The sequence below is a fragment of the Piliocolobus tephrosceles genome, chromosome 1 (assembly GCF_002776525.5).
Source record: "Piliocolobus tephrosceles isolate RC106 chromosome 1, ASM277652v3, whole genome shotgun sequence".
In the NCBI taxonomy this organism is placed as follows: Eukaryota; Metazoa; Chordata; class Mammalia; order Primates; family Cercopithecidae; genus Piliocolobus; species Piliocolobus tephrosceles.
Genome location: NC_045434.1, coordinates 110,009,870 through 110,031,909, shown reverse-complemented (window position 1 = coordinate 110,031,909; position 22,040 = coordinate 110,009,870). Strand labels below are relative to the sequence as shown.

The following is a 22,040-nucleotide window of genomic DNA, read 5'->3' as shown; positions in this document are numbered from 1 at the left end:
TTCAGTGCCTTCCATCCTGGGCAGCAGGAGCACCATGCTCCAGTCTACCACAGCTGCCTCTGGGCCTTGGCCTGGCTTCACTGCATTCCAGGGACTATGTGCTGCCTCCCCTCCACCCCAGACAGAGGGGAACCTGCCGCTCTCAGGACCACCCTGCAAAGGCAGAATAAACCAGCAAAAATAGTTAAAAGGGACAACTGAGCATGTTTTGATAGTAGATCCATTGTTGAGATGTCCTAAACCCATACCATTTCTGGGACTTTGATCTTGCTTTATGGATAGTTTCCAGCCAGAAGATCAAAGTATACCTATGCCACTAATCTTTTTGTTCTATTAAGATTCTTTCTTTCTTTCTTTTTTAAATAATCTTATGGTCTCTGTTCCTCCTTCTCCTAACTATGGTAAGTTTCTCACAAGGTTCTTTATTCATTTTTTTCTTTCCATGCTTAATCCCTTTGAGAACTTTTCTACTTCCTAGTTTTTAACCAGACTAGCTTTTAAGTTGATGACCTGAACTTTTCACTCTTACCAAAACTCCAGTTTTTCGATTTGGTCTAAAACATCTCTACTTAAAAGTCACATGTATATATATATATTCCCTTCCTACCCTCGTCCCTAGTTCCCTTTCACCCCCTGCACCCTAAAAGTCAAAAAATAACAAACTGATTTTCTTTTCCAGCTTGCCCTTTTGACAACAGTACCAGTAATCTCTAGCAGTTGACTCTTTTTTTCTTGTTTCCTCACCTCTCATATCTAATTCTTAAGTACCTTCTGCTGAGTCTTCCATCTAAATAGAAATTACTTACAGGTTTGACTGTCTTTCATATTTTCATTTTTACTATCCTACTATAGGCCCTCACCACTTCAAACCATTGAGGTCACTGTAGTTACTAATTTTTAATTGTTCTCACTATTTTCTCCATTCTGATTCATCTTGAAAATACTCTTGTATTTCCTCATGCTACCTGATTACTTATAATTGTTATCTCTAATCTTTTCTAAATGAAATACAAATACTTCAGGGATTAAACTCAAGGTCCTTTATCAGCAGTCATCACTTGACCCACTTTTACTTTTTTTCCTTGTACTTCTTCAGTTCATCAGGACACTCTGCTAATACATATATACTCTCTTAAAGTTAATTTTTTTCATTGTTTATCTCCACCGAGAATACCATCTATATTCGTTTTTACCGATAAGAAGTTTTATGTTTTGGTTTAGTTTAAACAGAAACCCTGTGTTTGTTTGAATACTACTTGGTTTAGTTTAAACAGAAAGCCTTGTGTTTGTTTGACTACTACGTCCAGCTGTGTGATTTCAACAAGTTAATTAGCCTCACTGAGCCTTAGTTTATTTTTCTGTAAAAATGGGGATAATTAATAGTCCTTGCCTTCTAGGGTGGTTATGAGGATTAAAGGAGTTAGTATATAAAAAGTGCTTAAGTTTTGTAATATGAAGGGCATGCCCGACAAATGTTAGATATTACCATTAAATAAAAATCTAGTTTAAGACTCATTCAAGTCATTCCTCTGATACTAATACTGATTTGCTAGCCTTGAGACCTCAGTTTCCGTATATGTGTAATGATGAGATGATTTCTAACATTTGTTGCATTATACAACTGAAAACTGTGTGAGATCGAAAAAGAATATGAGCTTCAAAGTCAGACAAGCTATCGGATAATAGGAAGTGTACTACTATTAAAGGCTCTTACTGTTTTTTGCTTAAAGTTGAGGTTATACACTTTCAATAAGAACTAGAACCAAAATCAGGTCCCTACTTTTCTGGTCCTGTTTGATACTTACTACTTTATTGACAATTGGATTTTTTTGTTTCCTTATTTGTTAATATTGGCATAAGATGTAAATAGTGGCTGACAAGTGTATTTTTTATTTTTATTTTTATTTTTTTTAGGTAAGCACCAGCCACAAAATCCTACAAAAGAAGTAAATTACTGTCTTTAAATATTAAAAAAAAAACAAGATCCATGAGTGGGCATCGATCAACAAGGAAAAGATGTGGAGATTCTCACCCGGAGTCCCCAGTGGGCTTCGGGCATATGAGTACTACAGGATGTGTATTAAATAAATTGTTTCAGTTACCAACACCACCATTGTCAAGGCACCAACTAAAGCGGCTAGAAGAACACAGATATCAAAGTGCTGGACGGTCCCTGCTTGAGCCCTTAATGCAAGGGTATTGGGAATGGCTCGTTAGAAGAGTTCCCTCCTGGATTGCCCCAAATCTCATCACCATCATTGGACTGTCGATAAACATCTGTACAACTATTTTATTAGTCTTCTACTGCCCTACAGCTACAGAGCAGGTAAGAGTTTCTTAACAGATCTCAGTATTTGCTGTATACCAAAAACATTGTAATTGGGATCTTGGGGTCATTTTAACCAAAGATGAAGTAATCTGACAGCTATCTGTCGACTATTTTAAAATATCACACACACTGTGATAAAGCTTATAAGTACAACCTACACACTTGCTTATTAGAAACCAGAAGCAAAGGGTAGACTGTGATCCTAGTAGTTAAATTAATGTTAGCAGGGATTAATATGTAAAATGTTCCCTTTAAAGTCACTAAATCTCAATTTTTTACAAAAAAGTTTTTCATTCTTTTAAATGGTAGAATAAAGTCTTAGCAAAAAAAAAAAAAAAACTGAGAAAAGTCTCTGGTGTTTAGTATGGCATGACTGTAAACTAGCCTTATCAAAAGGTTTTTTTTCCATTCTCATGAGAAGTTTTAAATTACGTTTCTCTCTTCCTTTAAACATGTATGCCTGATGGACTTCAGGTATATGGCTCATTATTCTAACAATTGTGACAAAGGAAGTGTAAGAAAAAGTCAATATAATGTATTTCCTATTCCATATCTTGCTCTGGCTACCATTAAGAAAGGATGCATGCTATTGCTTACAAAGACTCACAGGCCTTCTCACATCCAAGCCTCTCTTCTACTGTTACCCTCTATTACCCTCTGTACTCATTACTTGAAACCAAAACTAGAACTCTTTCTCAGAATAGATAATTGATATTTATTTCTTTGGTTTTAAAATGTCCTTACCAAAACATGAACTAAGCTAGTTAGGTAGATGAGAGAATTACAAGCATTTGTTCTGCCTGTATTAGTTAGACTGATCAGTTTCTGGTAATTCAAGACAACAGAAGGTAATTCTAACTAAACATGTCAGAGTGACTGAGCTAAATGAGACGATAATGGCCACAATGTTCCTTACCTTGTTTTAAGCTTGAAGTAATTTTTTTAAGTAATCTTCTAGATTATTTGTCCTTTGAGATAAAATTACCACCATTCAACCCTCTGTTCTTTTCTGTTTTCATCAATTTGTCTGTTGCCGTAGGTTAAATTAAAAGTCATTAAAGTGAATGGCTATTGAGGGTCACAGTTACCCACAGAACATGTGATTTCTGTCATTTTCCAGGTTTTCGTTTCCCATCACCCTTAGTTCCTCTTTTACAAATACAGTCCATACAGATTTTATAGATGTAAAATCTGGTTTCTCCTCGTCTTTCTCATCTTTTTTTTTTTTTTTTTTTGAGACAGGGTCTCCGTCTGTCACCCAGGCTGGAGTGCAGTGGCGCTGTGTTGGCTCACTGCAATTTCCTCCTCGGGGGTTTAAGCAATTCTCCCGCCTCAGCCTCCTAAGTAACTGGGATCACAGGCCCACACCACCACGCCTAGCTAATTTTTTTATTTGTAGTAGAGATGGGGTTTCACCTTGCTGGTCAGGCTGGTCTGGAACTCCTGACCTCAGGTGATCCGCCAACCTTGGCCTCCCAAAGTGCTGGGATTATAGTGAGCAACCAATACAAACCAGTGCATTATTTAAATGTGTCCTTGGATTCTTTATCACATATCCTTTAAATTGTTTCACTTGAGGCTTATCTGAGAATTTGACTGCCACTGCCAGAAGAGTTTGGTCCAAATCACACAAATCATTAGAGATACAGTAGAACAACAGGGAGGTGGGTTGATTCCAGTGGAAGACCTCCAGTACTAAACTAGTTCTAGGATGGGGATCAAGGAGTGAGAGCAGGTTTAAGGATAGTTCAGCCACTGATAGTCATTTATTGAACACCCCAGAGTATATCAGATAATGTGTTCCCCTATAATACTTTTTCTTGGCCTCTGTTCTTAAGTGATTTGGAATATATGACTAACCCAGGAATTAGTTAAATCTTTAGGAAGACTTCCAGAATGGAAGCTATTCTTTTCACTAGTTGTAATGGTTCACAATTGCTGCTAGGAGGAATCAAGGCGGGGTATAACTGAGCTACTGTTTGTTTCTCTGCAAAGGAAGGTAATGTCCTACAGTGGAGATACCTGGATGCATCTTCAGCTACAAGGTAGTTATCCTTATTAGGCTCAAAGCAGAATTCATTGAAATAAGTCTTGGTTGTTTTCTGTGACAAGCTGTTATTATCTCTGTGATCTTCAGTAAGATATGTAAATTCTCTAAGTCACCTTCTTTAAATCTTATTTTGTAGTATGACGATCATACATTCAGAGTAACTAGCATATAATGTTCAAAATAGTAGATGGTGGTTGTTTCATTGATCAGAAGGATTAGGTATATAATCTGTTCTTCCACAGTCACCTTCCCATTCGTGATTTCCTCTAATAATACATAATATGTCCAGTCACAAATTCATCTAAGTCCTTATTTCTTTTATATTTTTCTTAATCATCATGTTGGAGTCAGAGAATTTCATAAATTTTATCACCCAGGGAAATTCTCTTTCGTTATATCTCTGATTCTTTTGGGCCTTATGCCAGTGGATGATCATTAAGTTTCATGTCTACTTGTATAGTACTACGAACTTCCATTTATTTTTTATGTTACTAATTTTTTTTAATGTATTAGAGTTTTAGACACCAATCTTTCTGGTAGAAAGGAAGGTCATTATTATAATAGTTTAAGCTCAGTTTGTTTCTTTTCTTAGAAAAAGCAATCTTCCTAGTAGATAAGAAAATAAGTTAGTCTTTATTTTTCACATTCTTAAGGTAGAAATACAGACTTCTCTCTTTTTATATGGAGAGCCAAAATTTCCCCTTGATCTGTTCATTACTCAGTATTTAAACTTCATTAGCTAGTAGCTTTAGTTTTAGTGTCAGAAGTTAATTTGGAATTTCTCTTGTAACTTGGTACATATATACTTGTGTTCACCTTGCCACCATCCACAAAAAGAGCCGGACTCTGTAAAATATTTGAAGAGATTTATTCTGAGCCAAATATGAGTGACCATGGCCTGTGACACAGCCCTCAGGAGGTCCTGAGAATGTGCCCAAGGTAGTTGGAGCACAGCTTGGGTTTTTTTTTTGTTTGTTTGTTTTTTTGAGACGGAGTCTCGCTCTGTCGCCAGGCTGGAGTGCAGTGGCTCAATCTCAGTTCGCTGCAACCTCCACCTCCCTAGTTCAAGCTATTCTCCTGCCTCAGCCTCCCGAATACAGAACTACAGGCGCGTGCTGCCACACCCAGCTAATTTTTGTATTTTTAGCAGAGGCAGGTTTTCACCATGTTGGCCAGAATGATCTCAATCTTTTGTTCTTGTAATCCACGCGCCTTGGCCTCCCCGAATGTTGGGATTACAGGTGTGTGCCACTGCACCCAGCCAGCTTGGTATTGTACGTTTTAGAGAGGCATGAGACATCAATCAAATACATTTAAGAAATACATTGGTTTGGTCCAGAAAGGTGGGACAACTCAGAGTGGAAGGGCTTTCAGGCTGTAGTTGAGTTTAAACATTTTCTGGCTGAGTTTGTCCAAAGATCTGGGATTGATAGAAAGGGAATATTCAGGTTAAGATAAAGATTGTAGAGACCAAAGTTCTTTTGAAGTCTTATAGTGACTGTCCTTAGAGACAATAGATAACAAACGTTTCCCTTTCAGATCTTAGTTAATCTCTTTAGGATTGGGACGATCTGGAGGAAAAAGATCTAGCTATTTTAATAGAGGTTCTTTACAGATGCAAATTTCCCCCTATAAAGAACAGCTTTGCAGGGCCATATCAAAATATGACCAAGAAACATGTTTTGGGGTAAAATATTTTGATTTTCTTCCTTGTCTTGTAATGTTATTCCAGAGTCAGGTTGGAAAGTAAATCAAGATATATAGGGTTAAATAAAACCCATCTGATGAGAATTTATGATTTGTAGGGCATGACTCCCCAGACCCCTTAGATACAAATTTGGGCAAGGTAAAAATCAATGGTTTAGTCCTCATCACAAAAGACAGATAAAGGAAGTTGGTGTTAACCTGTATTATACCCTTAAAAACCAGAAATGCCATCACCAAAAAGAGTTCTGTCAAGTTTTAATATAACTTTTTGAAATATCGTAAGTTGTTTAAATGCTCATTTGTTTTTGTTTTTATATTGCTAGTTTTAATGCTTTTGATTCACCTCACTAAAAAATAACTTGTTAGATTTTTTTTTGGCATAGAAAAGTGAAAAGAAAATTAAAATGGCACATTGCCTGTAATTTCACTGTCCAGTTAACTTATGTTGACATTGAAAAGTGAAGGGGAAAATAATTATATAGTTAGAAAAATTCAAAGAGTGGCATAAAACAGAAAGTAAAATCTTCCCTATCTGCCTTTCCTTCCTATGCCTCACCCTAAGCCCTCTCCTCGAATGTAATAAAGTTTAACAGTGTTTTTGTGTGACAAATCACACCCTAAATTTTATTGAATAGAAAAAGCAACATGCGGAACACACAGTACACCATTTAGAAATTTTTTAAAATATGCAAAATAAGCCTTTATTGTTTAGGATCGCATATATATGTAATCAAGTCTAAAGGCAAACATGGGAATGATAAAGACTAAATTCAGGTTAGTGGGTACTTTTAGTGGGAGATTGCATGATGGATTGGAGAGAGCTGTTCATGCTGCTTCAATTATGCTTTTTAGGCTGAGAGGTTTCTCAAGGGTGTTCATCATATTTTTAAAACTTTTTGTATGTTTGAAATAGTAATAAAACTCATATTGTACCTGCCCATATATATGCCCGCCAAAATCTTAGGAGTATTTTTTTCCTTTTAGTTGACACATAATAATTATATATGAGATACTGTGTTATATTTTAAAACACATATACAGTGTATAATGATCAGATCAGGGTAATTATATCTATCACCTCAAACATTTTTTTCTTTGTGTTAATATTCCAGATCCTCTCTTCTTGCTTTTTGAAAATATGCAGTACATTATTGTTAGCTATGTTCAGCCTACATTGCTGTAGAGCACTAGAACTTATTCCTCCTACATAGCTGTAACTTTGCGTCTGTTAAACAACCTGTCCCTATCCTCTCCTCCCCTCCTCCTTACCCGTCCCAGCCTCCTCTTGTAACCACAATTCTTCCCTTTACTTCTGTGAGCTTTTTTTTTTTTTTTTTTCGCTCCTGCGTATAAGAACTTGCGGTATTTATCTTTCTGTGCTAGATTTATTTCACTTAATATGATGTCTTCCAGGCTCATCTGTGTTGCTGGGAATAACAGGATTTCATTTTTCTTTATGGCTGAATAGTATTCCATTGTGTATATTTACCACATTCTTTATTCATTCCTTTGTTAATAGATGTTTAAGTTGATTCTATATCTTGGTTATTGTAAATAGTGCTGTAATAAACATGGGGGTGCAGATACCTCTTTGATACCCTGATTACCCTTCCTTTGGATCAATATCCAGTAGTAGGATTGCTGGATCGTATGGTAAATCTTAGTTTCTTGAGAAATCTCCATACTATTTTCCATAGTGGCTATATTAATTTACATTCTTGCCATCAGTGTATAAGAAAGAGCTCCCTTTTCTCTGCATCCTCACCAGGATCTGTTAATTTTATTTTTTTATGATAACCTTTGTAACTAAGGTAAGATAATACCTCATCGCAGATTTGATTTGGATTTCCCTGATTATTAATGATGTTGAGCATTTTTTCATATATTTGTTGGCATTTTTATGTCTTTTTTGAGAAATATTTGTTCAGATCATTTGCTCGTTTTTTGATTGGATGATTAGCTTTTTTGCTGTTGAGTTCTTTGTATATTCAAGGTAATATCCCTTGCCAGATGTATAATTTGCACATACTTAACTCCCATTCCACAGGTTCACTCTTCACTCTATTGATTGATATGGAGAAGCTTTTTAGTTTGTTATAGTCTCGTTTGTCTACTTTAGGTTTTGGTTTTGTTTTTGTTTTTGAGACAGAGTTTCACACTTGTTGCCCAGGCTGGAGTGCAATGATCTCAGCTCACTGCAACCTCCGCCTGCCAGGTTCAAGTGGTTCTCCTGCCTCAACTTCCCAAGTAGCTGGGATTACAGGCATACACCGCCACACCTGGATAATTTTGTATTTTTAATAGAGATGGGGTTGGTCAGGCTAGTCTTGAATGCCTGACCTCAGATGATCCACCTGCCTTCGCTTCCCAGAGTGCTAGAATTACAGTTGTGAGCCACTGTGCCCTGCTGTGTCTACTTTAATTTTTCTTGCCTGTGCTTTTGAGATCTTAGCCATAAAATCTTTGCCTAGACTGATGTACTGAAGCATTTCCCCTGTGTTTTTTCTAGTAGTTTTATACTACTAGGTCTTACATTTATGTCTTTAATCCATTTGAGTTGATTTTTGAATATAGTGAGAGATAGGAGTCTAGTTTCATTTTTCTGCATGTGGATATTCAATTTTTCCAGCACCATTTATTTATCCTTTCCCCACTATATGTTCCTGGCATCTTTGTCAAAAATCAGTTGGCTGTAAATACGTAGATTTATTTCTGGATTCTCATTTCTCTGGGTCTGTATGTCTTTTTATACCAATACCATGCTGTTGTGATTACTATAGCTTTTTATTATATTTTGAAGTCAAGTAGTGTGATGCCTCCAGCTTTGTTCTTTTTGCTCTAGATTGTTTTGGTTATTCTGGGGTTTTTGTGATTCCATACACATTTTAGAATTTTTTTTTCTGTTTCTGTGAAGAATGTTATTGGTATTTTGATAGGGATTAGTGTTGAATCTATAGATTGCTTTGGGTAGTATGGCCATTTTGACAATATTAATTCATGGACATGGGATGTCTTTTCATTTTGTGTGTGTCCTCTTCAGTTTCTTTCATTAGTGCTTAGTAGTTTTCATTGTAGATATCTTTCAACTCCTTGGTTAAATTTATTCCCAAGTATTGTGTTGTATTGTATTGTATTGTATTGAGCTGTTGTTAATGGAGTTACCTTCTTGATTTTTTTCCAGCTAGTTTGTTATTGGTGTATGGAAATGCTACTGCTTTTGTATGTTGATGTTGTATCTTGCATATTTACTGAATTTAACAATTCTATGCGTTTTTTGATGTAGTCTTTAAGTTTTCCCATATATAAGGTCATGTCATCTGCAAAGAGGGACAGTTTTGACTTCCTCTTTTCTAATGTGAATGCCCTTTGTTTCTTTCTCTTGTTTAATTACTCTGGCTGGGACTTCCAGTACTATGTTGATTGTGGAAAGTGGGCATCCTTGTCTGGTTCTAATTCTTAGAGGAAAAGCTTTGACCATTTCCCCATTCAGTATGATGTTAGCTGTTGGCATGTCATATATGGTCCTTGTTGTGTTGAGGTATGTTTCTTATATGCATAATTTGTGGTGATGTTTTATCTTGAAGAGATGTTGAGTTTTATCAAATGCTTTTTCTGAGCCTATTGAGTTCTTCGTTCTGTTGATGTGATGTGTCACATTTATTGATTTGCATACGTTGTACCATCCTTACATCCCTGAGTTAAATCCCACTTCATCAAGGTGAATAATCTTTTTAATGTGCCGTTGGATTTGGTTTGCTAGTAGTTTCTTGAGGATTTTTGTATCTGTGTTTATCAGTAATACTGGCTTGTAGTTTTTTTCTTTTATTGCATCCTTGTCTACTTTTGATATCAGGGTAATGCTGGTTTCATAGAATGAATTAGGAAGAATTTTCTCTCCAATATTTTGGAATAGTTTCAGAAGAATTGGTGTAGTTCTTTAGAAGTTTGGTAGAATTCAGCAGTAAAGGCATTTGGTCCTGAGTTTTTCTTTGTTGGAAAACATTTTAATATTTATTCAATCTTGTTATTTGTTATTAGTCTGTTAAGGTTTTCTATTTCTTTTAGTTCAATCTTTATAGGTTATACGTGTCTAAAAGTGTATCTCCTTCCTCTAGGTTTTCCAGTTTCTTGGCATATAGTTGTTCATGACAACCTCTAATGATGTTTTATATTTCTGTGGTATCAGTTGTAATGCCTCTTTTTTTGTCTCTAATTTTATTTATTTGGGTCTTCTCTCTCTTTTTCTTGGTTAATCATAGCTAATAGTTGGTCAATTTTATTTCTTTTTGAAAAACCAACTTTTCATTTTGTTTATCATTTGTGTGTGTGTATATATATATACACACAATATAAATGAGGCACATGTCATGTGTGTCATATATGTATATATACATATATATGACACATATATTCACCTTTTTTGGGTTTTTTTTTTTTTTTTTTTGAGACAGAGTTTTACTCTTGTTGTCCAGGCTGGAGTGCAATGGCACTGCAGCCTCCTCCTCACCCGGGAGGCGATTCTCCTGCCTCAGCCTCCCCAGTAGCTGAAATTACAGGCATGCGCTACCACACCCGGCTAATTTTGTATTTTTAGTAGAGACGGGGTTTCATCATGTTGGTCATGCTGGTCTCGAACTCCCTACCTCGGGTGATCCGCCCACCTCTGCCTCCCAAAGTGCTGGGATTACAGGCGTGAGCCACCATACCTGACCAGATATTCATGTACATATATACACACATATACACATATATGTGTATGTATATATATTCTATTTCATTTCGCTCTGATCTTCTAATTTTGAATTTGATTTGTTCTTGCTTTTCTGGTTCTTTGAGGTGCATTATTATGTTGTTTAATTGAAATCTTTCTACTTTTTTGATGTGGGCATTTATTTTGCTTTATTCTTTCCTCTTAGTACTTCTTTTGCTGTGTCTCGTAGGTTTTGGTATTTTGTGCTTCTGTTTTTATTTTTTTCAAGAAATGTTTTACTTCTTAATTTCTTCATAGATTCATTGGTCATTCAGGAGCATGATGGTTAATTTTCATGTATTTGTACAGTTTGCAAAGTTCCTCTTGTTTTTGATTTCTAGTTTTATTCCGTTGTAGTCTCAAAAGACACTTGAAATGACCCCAACACAAATATTTAAAAATTTGTTGAGACTTGTTTTGTAGCCTCACACGTGGTTTGTCCTGGAGAATGTTTCATGTGCTGATGAGAAGAATGTGTATTCTGCAGCTATGGAATGAAATGTTCTGTAAATGTCTGTTAGGTTCATTTGGTCTATAGTGCAGTGTAAGTTCAATGTTACTTTGTTGGTCTTCTGTTTAAATCAGGGGTGTCTAATCTTTTGGCTTCCCTGAACCACACTGGAAGAAGAATTATCTTGGGCCACACATAAAACACTAACAATAGCTGATGAGCGGGAAAAAAAAAAAATCTTAGTGTTTTAAGAAACTTTACAAATTTATGTTGGGCTGCATTCAAAGCTGTCCTTGGCTGCGTGCAGCCCACGTGCCACAGCTTGGACAAACTTAGTTTAGATGATCTGTCCAGTGCTGAAAGTGGGGTAACATTTAATGGTTTTTTTGATGTATCCTCCCAGAACAAGAAAAACATTACTCTTGTACTAGCATGTGCATATATTTGTGTGTGTGTAAAATCTTCATTTCTGTTTCAAAAGTTTAGTAAAACCGTATGTTTCTTGGAATTTTTTACCTGAGTTGACTTACATAACATCTCTGCAAGATTTTATAAGTTGGTTAATTGCTACATTGTGATAAGATTATTTGTTTATGTCAGTTCTTTCCCATACACTTATCAGGGCATAATGAGTTCTGACTGATGCGTGAGTTCCTTCATTCATTCAGTATCTCCCCCAGGGTCTTACAGCAACTGGGATCATATTTATTCCTGAATTAGAAGGCTTTCTTCTTAAAATACTTCTGAAAAGTATAAAATAATGTAAGGAAGAAGTATATAAATATTAGTGTATCATTGTGCAGATTCACAGGAAGAAAGGAAAATCCAAAGTCAGGAAAACTTCCTATGTCTGTGATTGTTATTTTACTGTTTCCTAGGATTGTGTATATACTAGTTATCTTTGTTCCTGAGCAACAATTTGCACCATTAAAATCTTAAGCTTGGACCCCAACAAGCCCCTAGATTTCTTGTCCCCTAAAGCAGAGGTATTCAGCAGAATTTTCTGATGATGGGCATGTTCTATGTCTGAGGTCCAGTATAGTAGCCATAGCCACGCATGGCTATTGAGCATTCAGAATGTACCTAGTGTAACTGAGGAACTGAATTTTTAATATTCTTTAATATTAATTAATTTCAAGTAGTCACAGATGACTGATGGTTGCTGTACAAGGTAGTGCAGCTCTAGAGAATTACTGGATTCCTTTAGGAGCAAGAAGCAGTAGACCCAAAGTCCAGAAGACAGAGTTCTTAGTCATACAGGATTAATTACTTAGTTCAGTGTGCTTGCATGTAAAGTATGGTTCCATAACCACATTTATTGCTTTCGGGGTTTATAACGCTGGCTTAGTGGAGGTATGTACTAGGTCCTTTGGATAATCTCAGTGTCTTAACAGAACTCAAAAAAGGTTTGTGAAAAGATTCTTAGGTTTTAAAAACTGGTCTCTGTCGGAGAGATCTAAATATATCTCTATCAGAAACTCCTTTGCAGTGCAGAATATACTGAATGTTATTTGCATCTCTGAGTGTTTAATATTCACAGTGTAACTTGATAACCAATATACAGTAAAATACCTTGTGATTATAAAAAATATTTTATAACCTGGAAAGGGGAAAGTAATGAAAAGTGATACCATATACTCTTCTACATTCTCAAGGATAAGACAAATAGGACCTCTTCTTTTTGAATATACAACATTTAAATTCAATACCAGGCCAGGTGCAGTGGCTCACACCTATAATCCCAAAACTTTGGGAGGCTGAGGCAGGTGGATCACTTGAGGTCAGGAGTTCGAGATCAGCCTGGCCAACATGGCAAAACCCCGTCTCTACTAAAAAAAATAATGAAATAAAAAATTAGCCGGGCCTCGTGGCACATGCCTATAATCCAGCTACTAGGGAGGGTGAGGCAGGAGAATCTCTTGAACCCAGGAGGCGGAGATTGTGATAAGCCAAGACTGCACCACTACACTCCAGCCTGGGTGACAGAGCAAGACTCCGTCTCTAATTAATTAATTAATTAATTCAATACCAGCAGTTCAGTTTCTGTTTGGGAAAAAAGAAGCCATTCCTTGAAAATGTGACTGTGGATTTGAAAAATAGTATTCTGAGCACTCTGTGCACTGGATATCATGCACTAGTGTTATTTTATGCCCCATTGAAGAGATATGTTTAAAAATGTTACAAACTCAAATTTGGAAAATGGCAGCACATTATGTCCCCCTCTTGAATATGCACAGGATGTATTAGCAATATTAAGGACTGGAGGAAGTCCTATAGTAAAGAAATCCATTTAACATTGTTTAGTGTTTAACCCAGTGTGTTTCCCATATGAGCTTAGCATGGCATTTTTCATGTAATACCTGCAAACATTTTGAAGAGTACGGTTTTGGAAAAAATTCAGTAATTGACCCTTCTAATCTAAACATTGAGAAGAATCTTATGGAAGACACCTAGTCCAATCTCTTATGGGATTTCTGTAATCTCCCTGGTAAGTTGTTATCTAGCATCTGCTTGAACACCTCTAAATGCAGGAAATTTAATTCTTTTACAATTCTGATTGTTTCAGTGAGTTCTTCATTATGTAGCACTTGGATCTTCTCTCCCATAGCTTCCAACTAGCTTTCCAATCTGCAGGTAAAAATGTATTAGTCAAACATGGTAACTGTGTGTCTGAATATTCTTGCCTTTCTTATTTCACAGGCACCTCTGTGGGCATATATTGCTTGTGCCTGTGGCCTTTTCATTTACCAGTCTTTGGATGCTATTGATGGGAAACAGGCAAGAAGAACCAATAGTAGTTCTCCTCTGGGAGAACTTTTTGATCATGGCTGTGATTCACTATCAACAGGTATTGTTGATTTTTTTAATGTTGTTGATTATTAACAATGATTAAACCAATGCGATAAACAGTGTTAGAATATATGTTTAGTCATGGAAATAAGTAATTTTGTATTAAATTTTATGAACCTAGTTAATATTTGTTCATTATTGGTAGTGTTAGGAAATTTAGAAATTAAGTTAATTTCTGCGTGTTATTTTTAGCCCCAAATATTGTTTTGGCATCTTTTGTTTTTAAAAGCTTGGGGCATAATTGTCATCATCAAAACTATTATGAACTAAATGAGAGTACGATGATGGGAGACTAGTTAAGTAATTTGTGGTCTTTGTATATTTAAGTGAATGTTATATAGACATTCAGAATTACGTTAATAGACTTGGATTATAACTATGTCATGAGAAGCTTAAAGACTGACAAATTAGGAGTATCGTTAATAATGCATTGTGTACTGGAAATTTGCTAAGAGAGTACATTTTAGGTGCTTTTACCACTGGAGAAAAAAGATAACTATGGGACATGATGGATAGGTTAATTTGTTTAACTATAGTAATCATTTATATGTATGGCATGTATTACACCTCATATACAATTTTTAAAAGAAATACTAAAGTGCTAGCAATAACTGAGTTACTCTATTTGGATTATAAGTGATATCTCTTTATTTGCACTGTTTTGCAAGTTTTTAAAATAATAGTTTATTATGTTTTTAGAGGGGAAAAAGACACTTAGAAACTAAATGACAGTTTTGCAACTAGTCTTTCTGACAGGAACTCATCCCTCCCCTCTTTTATTTTTATTTTATTTAGTTCCTCAATTATTTTCTTGTTTGGCATGGCACTTAAAATATTTAAAAAGAAACAAACAAAAACCCCTTATAGTTTTAACTCCTGAATCCAGATTTGCAGGTATAGGTGCATGTCAAAATCATCGCTTCATTGTATCCCAACAGCAGCTTATTTAGTAGAGGATGAGAAGCAACTAAGCTCATACAATTTTTTAAGAATCAAATCAAGAAATACTCAGAACTTCTGTTGAATAAATGGTAGTTGGCTGTCTTGAAAGGTAACAACCAGCTGACTGCAAGATGGCAGGCTTCCTATTATTTATTTTAAATTGCAGTCATTTTTGTGTTGTAGTTTGAGTTCTAGAGTTTTACAGGAAGTCTTTTTCTATGTATGTCACCCATAACAATATCTGTTTAAAAAAAAAAGACAGTTATCAATCTGAAGCAAGTAAGTAGGTCCATCTGGGGATTATATAGCCCATTTGTTTTTCTTTCTTTTTGGCTGTCTGCCTTGTAATGTTTTGCTGATCGTTAGTACTGGTGTGTCTCAGTCAGGAAAGTGCCCAAAGAAATGCTGAAGTTATTTTAGTTGCCTTCAAGAACTTTGCCTCCACTAAGTGATTTGGTTAAAAAAAAAAAAAAAAAAAGAAAGATTGAAATTATGGGGTAAGAGATTATGTAACAGATTATATCCTACTTTTCTGTTACCATAGATTACTGAGAGAAGATAGTGCGTTTACAACATATGTTTTTGTCTCATCTAAAATCATTTCCAGCTCCCTTGTTTGCTATTCATATTATTTGGTTTTCATTGTGATCTTTCTTCTGCAGTTTTTGTGGTTCTTGGAACTTGTATCGCAGTGCAGCTGGGGACAAACCCTGATTGGATGTTTTTTTGTTGTTTTGCTGGGACATTTATGTTCTATTGTGCACACTGGCAAACGTATGTTTCTGGAACATTGCGATTTGGAATGTAAGTAATACTTAATGGTAATTCTTGTTTTCTCTTTCACATATGGAGAATGTTGCCTTATAAGTATTTGAGTATTAGAAATTGATCAAATCACTAAGTTAGTTTAATAAATTTAAAAGAATTTTAAGCTTCATTATTATAGCTATTTCCTAATAGTCTCTGCATATGCCCCTCTTTTATACCTTTTTAAAAGGAGATATCAGAACCTCCCAGCCAGTATTTTAAAAGCAATACAAAAAGCAGTAGCCCCTCATCGTTGTCTTTCCCACAGAAAAATTCACTTTTTTCCCCACCATTATTTACCTTAATTCCATTTTTATTTTGACATATAAAAATGCGTTTCCAGGAAAAAGAAGATGGTTTCTGAGAGCGGTACCCTAATCCAATCTTAATTTTTAGTGTTTCTACTATTTTCAAAAATGGCAGAATTTATAATATCTGGATTTCACATAGTTTGTGTTTCATTGGTTATTATCTCACAGTTCACTTTCAATACCTATTTTGAAAGCTTATTTATCAGTCAACCCTAATGTATTCTCTTTCCCTTTCGAATAATACAGCATCAACCATATGGTGTGGGAATTGAAGGAAGGAAAGAAAATTAACCATGGAAGTAGGAGAAGAGTAAATAGTGTTTTTAGTAGTGATTTGATATCACAGCTTTCTGTCTTCCAGTCTTTGAATTTCCCTCATGATGTTATCCTGTGATGAAGTGTGTATTTAGAGAACTGTAAACAGCTCCATATGGTTGGATGATAAGATGCCTGCCTGTAGGGGAGTGGCAGGAGATAAGGCTGGAGAAGATCCAGAAAATCAAGGTCCTTCTGTGCTCTGCCGAGAAATATGAGCTTTTATCCTGAATCTGCAGGGACCTTTTGCAGGACCTAAAGCAGGGAAATGACAGAAGTGCCTTTTAGAAAGATCAGTCTGGCAGTAAGGCAGAGGGTAAATTGTAGTAGGCTGTCACAGAAGCAAGGAGACCCGTTAGAGGAAGCATCAGCATGATTAATGAGAGTGATGAAGCATGCATGAACACAATGGCAGTGCTATTGCAGAGCAAGGAATAAATTGGAGAGAGACTTAAGAGGTAGAAACTATAGGACACAATATATATTTGGATGTGGGGAATGAATGAGAGGGCAGAGACTGAAATGACTCCTAGTTCCCTTCCTTGGGTGGCTGGATGAAAGTAGAAAAAGGCACTACAGGAAGAGGAACCTATTTAAAGAGAACAGTCTACCCAGAAACATATGTGAGGAATTTTAGACATCCAAATAAAATGAGAACAGGAGAAAACTTAGAGAGCAAGCTTAGAAAGAAGCCCATGAAATTTATTGAACAGCCAGAGTAGTAGGAGGCGTACTGGAATGTAAAGCCAGAAGGATGCATTTCACAAAAGAACATTGCTAAATGCTGCCAAGACTCAAAATGAGGACAGAAAAGTGTACATTGAATTTGGCAGTGTAAGCTATTCATAGTAATTTCTGTGTAATGGTGGAGTAGAAGCCAGACCATAGGGGATAAGAAGTGAATGGAATGAATAAATAGACTACTATTTATTACACATTATATAAGGTTACTTATAAAATGTGTGACTGTGATGTGAAGGAGAGAAGCATTGGTTAGAGCAGAGAATATGGGCTCAAAGGAAGGAGGGTCTTGTATTTTTATGAGAAAATTTTGAGCATTCAGAAGAAATCTGCTAGGTAAGAGATTGAAGATAATGAATAAAAAGAGAAGGAATGATTTATAGAACAATAGCCAAAGATTTAGGACCAAAGGAATTCTAGGGTAAAAGGCAGAGGCATTAAATAGGAGGAAACTCTGCCACTGACACTAGAATGCTTGCAAGGCTAGGGTGGGGGTGTGGGGACAGGGAAACACTAGATAGTTTGAATTTAATATATGAGCTTAAGTATTAGTATTACAAGGGATTGGTTTTAATTTGGGAAATTGTATCCAATTTTCAGAAATTCTACATTTGCTTTAAAGCAGCACCAAATTTGTTTTTTAAGTTAAAAGCAGGCTATAATGTTCATAGAAATGTGCTATGGCCAGGCACAGTGGCTCATGCCTTTAATTCCAGCATTCTGGGAGTCAGAGGAAAGAGGATCACTTGATCCCAGGATTTCAAGACCAGCCTGAGCAGTATAGACCTGGTCTCTACAAAAAATTTTTTTAAAAATTAGCCAAGCATGGTGGCGCTTGCCTGTGGGAGGATCACTTGTGCCCTGGAAGCAGAGGTTGCAGTGAGCTGAGATTACACCACTGCCCTCTATCCAGCCTGGGCAACAGAGCAAGAGGCAACAGAGCAAGAACCTTTCTCAAAAAAAAAAAAGAAATATAGGCTAAGTGCTCTACATTAGGGAGCCATTCAAAATAACAATGTAATGGAGGCATATAGAATAGAGATATACATATAGATACATAGAATCTATAGAATACATGTAGATATCCCTAAAGACTTATCAAAGTTTGTATACATGGAGGAGAAAGTCAAAATTTATTTTGCTTAATAAGGAGGGAACAAGGTCAGCTCTGAAATGTAGTTTGAGTAAAGAAATTTTTTAAAATCCCTTGCATTTTCTTACTCTTTTCTAGAGATAAGTGAAAGCAACTTTAAGTATCTTAGGAATCTTATTTTTAAACATGTTTATTTATTTGAATTGTTTTATTTTGATGTTTACATACGTAAGTGAAAGGAATAATGAGAATTTCTTTTTTATTTATAATTTAGGTTGTTATACTTTTAATAACTTCATAAAATAGAATGTTTACCAGATAAGAATTTTTTGTTCCTTAGCCTCTTTAATATTACTGTTTTTAATTGTTATTAAGTTTGCTTATAGTATCTTGAACAAAAATAGTCACGGGATTTTAATTCATCTGTGACTAAATAATTCTCATTAAAGTCTAGCATTTGGAGAAAGTAAATGTGCTTTGGATACACCTTCCCTGAAATTATGAGCTACGTCTTCCAACAGTTTGCTCTGATGACAGCTTAAAGCTGCCTTGCACAGAGAATATTAGTACCTATCATGTCTATACAGACTCCTGTTCTCACAGTGCCCCTGGATTGAGCAAGTAGAGATCTTACAGAGATGACTAGCCTGGATATGAAAGACTGGGGAGGAAAATGGGGTTAGAGGCTAGAATTTCATGGGAGGATTGGGTTGTAGAAGATAAATATGAATTGAAGCTCATTTATCAACATGTGCAAAATACTCTTTAAGTTATTTATGGATTATACTGAGTGGGAGAGTTCACATTTTCTCCCTTAAGGCCTAAACTATCTATATTAGGATTTTTTTGTTTTTTTTCGTTTTGCTTTGATTTTGAGACGGAGTCTTGCTCTGTTGCCCAGGCTGGAGTTTAGTGGCACAACCTCAGCTCACTGCAACCTCGGCCTCCCGGGTTCAAGCAATTCTCCTGCCTCAGCCTCCTGAGTAGCTGGGACTACAGGTGCGTGCCGTCACCACACCCAGCTAATTTTTTGTATTTTTAGTGGAGACGGGGTTTCACCATGTTAACCAGGACGGTCTCGATCTCCTGACCTCGTGATTCGCCCACCTCGGCCTCCCAAAGTGCTGGGATTAGGTGTGAGCCACGTGTCTGGCCTGTATTAGGTATCTTTAAGTATATAACTTGTAGGCATATATATAGAATCATTTCTATAAATTAAATGCTTAGAAATCTTAATCAATCTTTAATAAAACTATACTTATGTAAAACATCGGTCTTAAAAAAAAATCTGTGCTATAAAGGCAGAACTCATTTAAATTATTTCAGGAGCAAAATACTCCTCAATTATTTTTTCCAAGACAAAAAAATAATAATTTGAACTTGGGCCAATATATGTTGGCTCAAATGTTAATCTCTGTTATCTTTTTTATATATCAGCTTGGGCAAGGCTTATAACTTTCATGGGCCTCATTTCCTAATTTGTAAAATAAGCTTTAGATTAGATGATCTATAAGGTTCTTTCTGTTTATAAAGTCTGTGAGTCTACTAATTCTACACAGATATTATTACAAGTGTACTTATTTATAATTACAGTAGGCAGAGTATTGATTTTTGCTTTTATTACATTTTTCAGCTCATGCTTCTAAAGTTTCACATTTACATTAGCTAAAAACCCTGTCACCAAATGTTTATTTCTATGTAAGTAAGTAGCTTCCCATTCTTTTCTATAGTTAAATGAAAAAAGTTAATAGGTTATGTATTCCACTGGGTTGTCTGACAAATTTAGTTCGTCTTTTTGTCCAGGTAATTTTTAAAGAATAATTATTTGAAGACCTCTTGATAATAAAGAACTGTTATTTGTTAATGTATAATCCACTTTGTATGGATTCAGAATTGGGAAACTTTCTAATCCCTACATAGAATCTATTTATCTTTAAATGTCTAATACTTAACATATGAATTATTAAATACCAGAGATTTTCCTTCCAGTTTCCAATTTCCCTGTGTAGCTTTTTTTCAGCAATGATCTGTTCATTTGGGCCTCAGCTCTGTTCGTTTAATTTTATCAGTTGCCATAGGTGATGTCCTAAAACAACCATTTGTATTAATGTAAAACCTAGATTGCAATCTGGCCTCTCAGATCACCAGATAAAATCATGGACATCTATCTATCTCACTAGCATTCCTCGGTTCTTAGTTTTTATTTAAGTAGTTTTTATTTGAAGCTTAGTCTATACTGCTACTTTTTTGTGTGTTATTATCTGTGTTTCCAAACTTTTTAAGTGATTGAACTGGATGTTTTACCTATTTTTATCACTAGTAAACTAATCCAATGTAGTAGAGTATTATAATGCTGGTATGGAATTAGGGAAGAGAAAGAAGAAAAAGGAAAACTTCTGGACTAGAGATTATCAGGAAATAGGATAAGGAGATGGCCAATTTAGTTTTTGCTCTAACTATATCCAAATAGAAGTTACTCTTGATTAGATTCTTTCCCACTTACTCTTTCCACATATATGCTAGTTTTTTTTGAGATGGTAGAGGTAGGAGTGAGGTGAGGCTTGGGACAAGGAAGGAGCATAAGACGGATTAGTGGTTTTTCAAAATGTACATTGGGACTTCTAAGAAGAATTCCTATCTACAGGGAAGTCTAGATCAGTTCTGGTGCTAAAGGGATTTATGTCGTAGTGTAATTATTTGGCAAGTAATATTCACCACTCCTAGGTAATTAGAGTTGATACTGTGTTTTTAGTATTAGTGTTTCCAGCTGCCTACTTAAAAGTCAATTTTTCAGTATATTACAGTTTTAATTTTTTTAACTTTTCTTCTATCTTGATTTGGATAAGAACTATGCATGTTTGTATAAGGATAGTATAGTACTGTATAAATTGTATCATTCCATCTTTAGGTGTCTTTGTAAGAAGAATGCTACTTTTTAAATCTATTTTTGTTACCTGTGTTAGTAGGGCTCTTTAGCAAAAGTTCCGAGTAAAGTTATTTTGAAATGTTTGTTTCCTTATGCATAGATTCGATGTTACAGAGTCCCAGATCATAATTATAATATGCCAGCTTCTCACAGGAACCCTGGGGCCGTGGTTCTGGAACTTCACGGTAACTGCTAGAATATTCATGCTATCTGATGTACAATGGTGTGAACTCAATAAAGACAGCACCTTTGTCATGCACAGAATAATTAAAACATGAAAAATCAAAAGTCTTCCTGTTCGTATGTCACAAACAGGTTATTAGAAAACATAATTTTAATATATAATATTAGGGCAATAAAAATCCACCCTATTAAATAAAATTTTTAAAAAGTGGTATTTCTGGTGATTTGATGCTAAAGCCAATTCTCCCATTTGCCTATTGTGCCTAAAATTTTTATTCTATATACTATTTTTTAAAACAAATACCTTTCCACCAGTAAATAGAATTTTTTTTATATTTCTATTTTGAAAACAGAATAAAGCAAGCAGAGTTTTTCTTAGGTAAGGAAGTTGAGATGATCCTATATTAATGTAGGAAAGATTCTGCTTGTTCTGTTATATACTTCTTTAGCATATACTTTAAGCAGTCTAGTACTAGTTCTTCTGCTTGTCTTTGCAGCAGTCTTGGTGTTGTATAATATTTATGCTGGAAGCTATTCTGATTTCTGTTTGTTTTGCTTAATGTTTTTCACTCTTAGTTGTGCTTT

General features: G+C 35.4%; 1 protein-coding gene across 7 annotated transcripts in view; it reads left to right on the top strand.

The window, feature by feature from the left end:
- CEPT1 (choline/ethanolamine phosphotransferase 1) overlaps positions 1-22,040 on the top strand; it is a 45,958-nt gene that overhangs the window by 6,387 nt on the left and 17,531 nt on the right. For all 7 annotated transcript variants that reach the window (XM_023232532.2, XM_023232529.2, XM_023232530.2 and 4 more), the window contains exons 2-4: positions 1,915-2,326; positions 13,988-14,135; positions 15,742-15,883. In XM_023232532.2, the coding sequence (XP_023088300.1) occupies positions 1,988-2,326; positions 13,988-14,135; positions 15,742-15,883 (629 nt within the window). In that variant the 5' untranslated portion in view covers positions 1,915-1,987. The remainder of the gene's footprint in view (positions 1-1,914; positions 2,327-13,987; positions 14,136-15,741; positions 15,884-22,040) is intronic.